The sequence below is a fragment of the Salvelinus namaycush genome, unplaced genomic scaffold (genome assembly GCF_016432855.1).
Source record: "Salvelinus namaycush isolate Seneca unplaced genomic scaffold, SaNama_1.0 Scaffold3633, whole genome shotgun sequence".
Taxonomy (NCBI): Eukaryota; Metazoa; Chordata; class Actinopteri; order Salmoniformes; family Salmonidae; genus Salvelinus; species Salvelinus namaycush.
Genome location: NW_024060601.1, coordinates 2265 through 11385, shown reverse-complemented (window position 1 = coordinate 11385; position 9121 = coordinate 2265). Strand labels below are relative to the sequence as shown.

The 9121-nt window shown below is 46.2% G+C and overlaps 1 protein-coding gene across 1 annotated transcript; it reads right to left on the bottom strand.

Moving 5' to 3' along the window:
* Window positions 1-2917: 2917 nt before the first annotated feature.
* Window positions 2918-6067, bottom strand: LOC120040567 (rab-3A-interacting protein-like; the record flags this gene model as incomplete). The annotated part of the gene is made up of 3 exons (XM_038985661.1): window positions 5980-6067; window positions 5004-5282; window positions 2918-3110 (listed from the first exon to the last, which is right to left on the bottom strand). Coding segments are annotated over exons 2-3 (441 nt in total), but the record flags the coding sequence as incomplete, so codon positions are not given.
* Between the last annotated feature and the right edge of the window lie 3054 nt (window positions 6068-9121).

The following is a 9121-nucleotide window of genomic DNA, read 5'->3' as shown; positions in this document are numbered from 1 at the left end:
TCTTGTAGCTCCGCTCCTATATGTATAAACTAAAACAGGAAGCGCCCGTGCTTAGGTCTATCCAACGCTGGTCTGACTAATCGGATTCCACGCTTCAAGATTGCTTCGATCACGTGGACTGGGATATGTTCCAGGTAGCCTCAGACAATACACTGACTCGGTGAGCGAGTTTATAAGGAAGTGTATAGGAGATGTTGTACCCACTGCAACTATTAAAACCTTCCCTAACCAGAAACTGTGGATTGATGGCAGCTTTCGCGCAAAACTGAAAGCACATACCACCGCATTTAATCATGGCAAGGCGACTGGAAACATGTCCGAATACAAACAGTGTAGTTATTCCCTACATTAGGCAATCAAACAAGCAAAGCGTCAGTATAGAGACAAAGTGGAGTCGTAATTCAACAGCTCAGACACGAGACGTATGTGGCAAGGTCTACAGACAATCATGGATTACAAACAACAAAAACAGTCCCGTCGCGGACGTCTTGCTCCAAACAAATGAAACAACTTCTTTGCGCACTTTGAGGACAATACATTGCCACTGCCCGCTACCAAAGACTGTGGGCTCTCCTTCTCCATGGCCGACGTGAGTAAAACATTTAAACGTGTTAACCCTCGCAAGGCTGCCGGCCTAGTCGCATCCTCAGAGCATGCGCAGACCAGCTGGCTGGTGTGTTTACGGACATATTCAATCACACCCTATCCCAGTCTGCTGTCCCCACATGCTTCAAGATGGCCACCATTGTTCCTGTTCCCAAGAAGGCTAAGGTAACTGAAATAAATGACTACCGCCCCGTAGCGGCTTTGAGGGTCTAGTCAAGGATCATATCACCTCCACCCTACCTGTCACCCTAGACCCACTCCAATTTGCTTACCGCCCCAAAAGGTCCACAGATGATGCAATCACCATCACACTGCACAATCCCATCTGGACGAGAGGAATACCTATGTAAGAATGCTGTTAATCAACTACAGCTCAGCATTCAACACCATAGTACCCTCCAAACTCATCATAAACTTGAGACCCTGGGTCTCGACCCCGACCTGTGCAACTGGGTCCTGGACTTCCTGACGGGCCACCCCCAGGTGGTGAAGGTAGGAAACAACATCTCCATTCCACTGACCCTCAACACTGGGTCCCCACAAGGGTGCATTCTCAGCCCTCTCCTGTACTCCCTGTTCACCCACGACTGCGTGGCCATGCACGCATCCAACTCAATCATCAAGTTCGCAGACGACACTACAATGGTAGGCTTGATTACCAACAACAACGAGACAGCCTACAGGGAGGAGTTGAGGGCCCTCGGAGTGTGGTGTCAGGAAAATAACCTCTCACTCAACGTCAACAAAACAAAGGAGATGATCGTGGACTTCAGGAAACAGCAGAGGGAGCACCCCCCTATCCACATCGATGAGACAGGAGTGGAGAAGTTGGAAAGTTTTAAGTTCCTCGGCGTACACATCACAGACAAACTGAAATGGTCCACCCACACAGACAGCGTGGTGAAGGCGCAACAGCGCCACTTCAACCTCAGGAAGCTGAAGAAATGTGTCTTGTCACCTAAAACCCTCACTAACTTTTACAGATGCACAATTGAGGGCATCCTGTTGGGCTGTATCACCGCCTGGTACAGCAACTGCACCGCCCACAACCGCAAGGCTCTCCAGAGTGTGGTGCAGTGCGCACAACGCCTCACCGGGGGCAAACTACCTGCCCTCCAGGGGGCAAACTACCTGCCCTCCTAGGCAGCCGCCTCTCTGTGCTAGTAGTGGCACCTGATGTCAGCACCTGATGTCACAGGAAGACCAAAAAGACCAAAAAGATCACACCACCCGATGTCACAGGAAGACCAAAAAGATCATCAAGGACAACAACCACCCGAGTCGCTGCCTGTTCACCCCGCTACCATCCAGAAGGCGAGGTCAGTACAGGTGCATCAAAGCTGGGACCGAGAGACTGAAAAGCAGCTTCTATCTCAAGGCCATCAGACTGTTAAACAGCCACTACTAGCACAGAGAGGCGGCTGCCTACCGACAGACTTGATATCATTGGCCCCTTTAATAAATGGATCACTAGTTACTTTATTAATGTTTACATGTCTCGCATTACTCATCTCACATGTATATACTGTAACCTTCACTATCTATTGCATCTTAGCCACTCTGTCACTGCTCATCCATATATTTTATACTTATATATTCTCATCCTGTTCCTTTACTAGATTGTGTGTATTAGGTTTTGTTGTGGAATTTGTTAGATATTACCTGTTAGATACTGCTGGATCTAGAAGCATTTCACTACGCTCTCAATAACATCTGCTAACCATGTGTATGTGACGAATAGAATTTGATTTGAACGAAGAGGCTGAACGAAGAGGCTGAACGAAGAGGCTGATAATAACATGGTCAAATGGAGTAGATCATTAGACTGAACGAAGAGGCTGAACGAAGAGGCTGAACGAAGAGGCTGATAATAACATGGTCAAATGGAATAGATCATCAGACTGAACAAAGCACTGTTCCTGTAGAATCACTGGTCAACCAATCACCTTGCCTGCTCAGGCCCAACCCCTCCGTTCCAACACGCCCATTCAAACTCTGGTTATGAGGCAGTGATGGTTGTCACTCATCAGAGTTGGCTGGAGAAAGCAGCATTCAGGAGCGCTGGGTTAAAAATAAACATTGGCAAGAGGCTTGTGGTGTAATTTCAGAGAACACAGGAGGAGATAACATGTTGAGTCGCCTGCCACTGAATTCAACATGGCTGCTTTGATGAGGAGAACCACACATCCCTTCTGCATGGATTTCACTCCGTTATCAACTGATGTGAGACCGTTCAACTAGTAGACACACAACCAGAGGGGACATACACATGACATGGGCACAGTGTGTGTGTGTGTGTGTGGTCTCTTACCCTCTGTGCCTTGGCTAGCTCCTCCTTTAGTCTCTCATTGGCTTTCTCTCTGATCTCCATGACTGAGGGGCTGCGGAGGCGGGACAGGCTGTCATTGGTCAGACCCAGAGACTCCTCCCCTTCCTCTCCAGACAGGAACACCCCCTCTGCTGACTCCGCCTCTGACCGGACGGGGGGTTCCAACCCCGGAACGCTGTAAGGAATCATGGGTACACTAATGTAAGCGTATAGGAGGGTTGGCTGATTACCACAGGGATCAGTCAGTCATCACTGATCAGCACTATTGACTGTTAGCTTAGTGGTGATAATGATCCAGCTCTTATTACCTGGTTGGACATTTTAAGCTGAGTAAGCATGTTCTAATGTATCAATTAGCATCCCAGTGGGCTGGTCATCAATAGTACGTTTTAAGTGTCAATGAACACTGCTTAGTGGAACCCTTGACTTTTATTGAATACATTGCCTGGTTATTACCAACTGCACTGTGTAAAGAGATCCTAGCAGAAATCCTGGCATCATTTAAACCAGTTTCACCTGCTAGGATTTGTGTTCCATCTTCAAGATTTTTCTCCAGTATCTCTTTACATTGTGGTCGTCATGGGCCAGGTACTATCTCTTTACATTGTGGTCGTCATGGGCCAGGTACTATCTCTTTACATTGTGGTCGTCATGGGCCAGGTACTATCTCTTTACATTGTGGTCGTCATGGGCCAGGTACTATCTCTTTACATTGTGGTCGTCATGGGCCAGGTACTATCTCTTTACATTGTGGTCGTCATGGGCCAGGTACTATCTCTTTACATTGTGGTCGTCATGGGCCAGGTACTATCTCTTTACATTGTGGTCGTCATGGGCCAGGTACTATCTCTTTACATTGTGGTCGTCATGGGCCAGGTACTATCTCTTTACATTGTGGTCGTCATGGGCCAGGTACTATCTCTTTACATTGTGGTCGTCATGGGCCAGGTACTATCTCTTTACATTGTGGTCGTCATGGGCCAGGTACTATCTCTTTACATTGTGGTCGTCATGGGCCAGGTAATATCGCTTTACATTGTGGTCGTCATGGGCCAGGTAATATCGCTTTACATTGTGGTCGTCATGGGCCAGGTAATATCGCTTTACATTGTGGTCGTCATGGGCCAGGTAATATCGCTTTACATTGTGGTCGTCATGGGCCAGGTAATATCTCTTTACATTGTGGTCGTCATGGGCCAGGTAATATCTCTTTACATTGTGGTCGTCATGGGCCAGGTAATATCTCTTTACATTGTGGTCGTCATGGGCCAGGTAATATCTCTTTACATTGTGGTCGTCATGGGCCAGGTAATATCTCTTTACATTGTGGTCGTCATGGGCCAGGTAATATCTCTTTACATTGTGGTCGTCATGGGCCAGGTAATATCTCTTTACATTGTGGTCGTCATGGGCCAGGTAATATCTCTTTACATTGTGGTCGTCATGGGCCAGGTAATATCTCTTTACATTGTGGTCGTCATGGGCCAGGTAATATCTCTTTACATTGTGGTCGTCATGGGCCAGGTAATATCTCTTTACATTGTGGTCGTCATGGGCCAGGTAATATCTCTTTACATTGTGGTCGTCATGGGCCAGGTAATATCTCTTTACATTGTGGTCGTCATGGGCCAGGTAATATCTCTTTACATTGTGGTCGTCATGGGCCAGGTAATATCTCTTTACATTGTGGTCGTCATGGGCCAGGTAATATCGCTTTACATTGTGGTCGTCATGGGCCAGGTAATATCGCTTTACATTGTGGTCGTCATGGGCCAGGTAATATCTCTTTACATTGTGGTCGTCATGGGCCAGGTAATATCTCTTTACATTGTGGTCGTCATGGGCCAGGTAATATCTCTTTACATTGTGGTCGTCATGGGCCAGGTAATATCTCTTTACATTGTGGTCGTCATGGGCCAGGTAATATCGCTTTACATTGTGGTCGTCATGGGCCAGGTAATATCTCTTTACATTGTGGTCGTCATGGGCCAGGTAATATCTCTTTACATTGTGGTTGTCATGGGCCAGGTAGTGTAAGTCTGTTTCTCCAGGAGGGTTTCTTCCTGACCTTCCATTGTGGGGTTCTGTGCTGCCCAGTAGCCTAGGAGCAGAGTAGATGGGCTGGGTGGGCAGCTGGTCGGCTCGCAGGGCGTTGGGGGGGCAGGGGCTGGAGCTGAGGGAGGGTGTACGGTACAGGGCGCTGGAAGGGGCGCTGTGACATTGGGGTCTGGTGTCGGAGGTCAATCCGTGGAGGTCAGGGGTGGTGGGTGACGCCAAGTTGACCTCATGGAAGCCTTCGAGGGGTTCGCTGGCCATAGCCCTGCAGCTACAGTCATCATATACCTCCCTGAGGAGAGGAGAGAGGAGAGGGGAGAAAAGAACACGATTGAAATGAAAGTCAAAATAATGACTGATTGGGGTCAAACAGAGACATCCATTCTAGACTACATTCACACAGATCTAATTCTACTATTTCAATCAGACTACCCACAGCAGCAACAGTATCAGTGTGGGATCCCAGGTGTGGACTGTGGAGTAGCTCATTAAACATGGGTCTGTTTCCCTCTTCAGCCCCAGCAGAGAGAGCAGACCGCCAGGCCACTGGAGGAAATAGGTCATTCGGGGGAATGGTTACAGACAATAACAGGCCAGTCTCTCTGACAGGAAATAGGTCATTCAGGGGAATGGTTACAGACAGTAACAGGCCAGTCTCTCTGACAGGAAATAGGTCATTCAGGGGAATGGTTACAGACAGTAACAGGCCAGTCTCTCTGACAGGAAATAGGTCATTCAGGGGAATGGTTACAGACAGTAACAGGCCAGTCTCTCTGACAGGAAATAGGTTATTCAGGGGAATGGTTACAGACAGTAACAGGCCAGCCTCTTTGACAGGAAATGTAATGTGTGCCTGTGAAGTTAGTGTTGACATTCACACTGAAGGTTCAGCCAGCCTACACAACTAACAACTGGCTCCACCAAACTGTTTCATTCCATAAGCCGTTTCATTCATTCAGCTGAATTGAAACCAACAGGTATGAACCTACCATGATGATGAATGTGTGTGTATTTAAAAGCTGATGATGTGATTGTGTGTGTAGTGGGTCTCCTCTTCAGTCAGGATAGACCTCCAACACTGGCTTACTGCTGCAAGAGAAGACAGGAGGAGATGAGAGTTACTGTTGGTGAGCTGAAATATTACAAACAGCTTGGGGAGAACAGCTTGGGGAGAACAGCTTGGGGGAACATGTTGCCAGGGTTAGTTAGGTGTAACACTTTACACTCGTACCCGTATACAGGTTGAAAATGGCAGATTTGGACACAAATTAGCACCTAAATTGTTAAACACTAGCTGTACAGTAACATGCTATGTACATGACGTCTCTGGCTTATGGGTTTTGACAGAGACGTTAGAACTAGAGCACAGGACGCCACAAGAAGTTTTGCACATTTGTTGTCCGAGTGAAGGAAATGCTGTAAATTAAGTATTTTGTATTTTGAAAGATGAGACGTTTAGGATTATAATTAATACCGCATTGATGTCACACAAGCAAGCCAAACACCCATGAGTCCAAATGTGCAGTTCACATTCCCATATCAGACAACTCATGTCATGTACAGTGTCAACGTTTATCATCACTATGTTTGATGAACAGTTACCAGGTGACATGGGGTCACATCCTGGGTTGTTGTGAACAGAATGAGTCTGTTTGATGAACAGTTACCAGGTGACATGGGGTCACATCCTGGGTTGTTGTGAACAGAATGAGTCTGTTTGATGAACAGTTACCAGGTGACATGGGGTCACATCCTGGGTTGTTGTGAACATAATGAGTCTGTTTGATGAACAGTTACCAGGTGACATGGGGTCACATCCTGGGTTGTTGTGAACAGAATGAGTCTGATGAACAGTTACCAGGTGACATGGGGTCACATCCTGGGTTGTTGTGAACAGAATGAGTCTGATGAACAGTTACCAGGTGACATGGGGTCACACCCTGGGTTGTTGTGAACAGAATGAGTCTGTTTGATGAACAGTTACCAGATGACATGGGGTCACATCCTGGGTTGTTGTGAACAGAATGAGTCTGTTTGATGAACAGTTACCAGGTGACATGGGGTCACATCCTGGGTTGTTGTGAACAGAATGAGTCTGTTTGATGAACAGTTACCAGATGACATGGGGTCACATCCTGGGTTGTTGTGAACAGAATGAGTCTGTTTGATGAACAGTTACCAGGTGACATGGGGTCACATCCTGGGTTGTTGTGAACATAATGAGTCTGTTTGATGAACAGTTACCAGGTGACATGGGGTCACATCCTGGGTTGTTGTGAACAGAATGAGTCTGTTTGATGAACAGTTACCAGGTGACATGGGGTCACATCCTGGGTTGTTGTGAACAGAATGAGTCTGTCTGATGAACAGTTACCAGGTGACATGGGGTCACATCCTGGGTTGTTGTGAACAGAATGAGTCTGATGAACAGTTACCAGGTGACATGGGGTCACATCCTGGGTTGTTGTGAACAGAATGAGTTTGATGAACAGTTACCAGGTGACATGGGGTCACACCCTGGGTTGTTGTGAACAGAATGAGTCTGATGAACAGTTACCAGGTGACATGGGGTCACACCCTGGGTTGTTGTGAACAGAATGAGTCTGTTTGATGAACAGTTACCAGGTGACATGGGGTCACATCCTGGGTTGTTGTGAACATAATGAGTCTGATGAACAGTTACCAGATGACATGGGGTCACATCCTGGGTTGTTGTGAACAGAATGAGTCTGTTTGATGAACAGTTACCAGGTGACATGGGGTCACATCCTGGGTTGTTGTGAACAGAATGAGTCTGTTTGATGAACAGTTACCAGGTGACATGGGGTCACATCCTGGGTTGTTGTGAACAGAATGAGTCTGTTTGATGAACAGTTACCAGTTGACATGGGGTCACATCCTGGGTTGTTGTGAACAGAATGGTGTTTGTTTATTGTGAAGAAAGTTCACCGTGGCACACAGACCTGAATGACACTTGGAGACTCAAACCCTTGTCATTTTTTACTCGTGTTGCACCTAGCCCACATTTTCCAATAATATTTTCAGATTTCGTTATCAACAAACGCAGCGAAAAGTCCAGTAAATGTGAAATGCACATCAACAGTGTAATGTTTGTATTCAGAGTTGAGTCAGGTGAATTGTTGTGTCTTCACCTTCAGTCTAATAACGTTACCATTGTCTCCCAACTGTTCCCTGTTCATTGTTACCACGGTTATGCTTTTCATAGTTCTTCTATAAGAGACACTTCAATGTATCCCTATAGGCCAATTCCCAGGAGAGGAAAGGGTTAACACTGTCGAAGATATTATTTATAAAGGTATGAGCAGGGAAGTAATGGATTACATGTAACTGAATACAGACACTTATAAAAAAACTAGATGATTACTTCTAGGATTACTTTTACGTTCAGAAAGAATGTTTGCTGAAATAAAATATTGATGACATCTTTGTTTTCAACGACATTCAATACAGCGTTGAAAAAAGGCACACATTTAAGTTTGTCTGACCACCAATCCGAGACCACTATGATGACCACCAATCAGAGACCACTATGATGACACACCACTGGGGTGGCAGGTAGCCTAGTGGTTAGAGCGTTGGACTTGTAACCGAAAGGTTGCTGGATCAAATCCCCGAGCTGACATGGTAAAAATCTTAAACAAATTTAAAAATGTAAAAATATATTTTAAAAAAAAACACCAAACACATTTGATGGATTGTGGGAAAAGAGCAGGAACAGGCTTTTGTAGGCTACAGTCCAAGTTGTCTTCCAATGGTGTCACTGCTGTCGGCATCCAAAGACTTTCCAACTTGAATAAACGCTTGGAGGTCAGGATGACAGCAGTGGTGTGGTCTACGGCGATACAGATATCACTTATTATTGATATCTACATAACGTATTGATGTGAATCACACTGCTGCTCTCTCATTTAGCTATTTGTGCTTTACAGATTGGGGTTGTTGTGGACGGCTGTTCACAAATCTAAATGTGTATTTGAACCCAGTAATAGTTATAATAATCCCCATCAACCACTGCGCTCTTGCAACAGCTGCATAGTGCGGATCCTAAACAGCCGGTGAAACACAGGTGAGGGACTTCCTCCCTTCTAAACTCCACTGTGGCATTGTGCC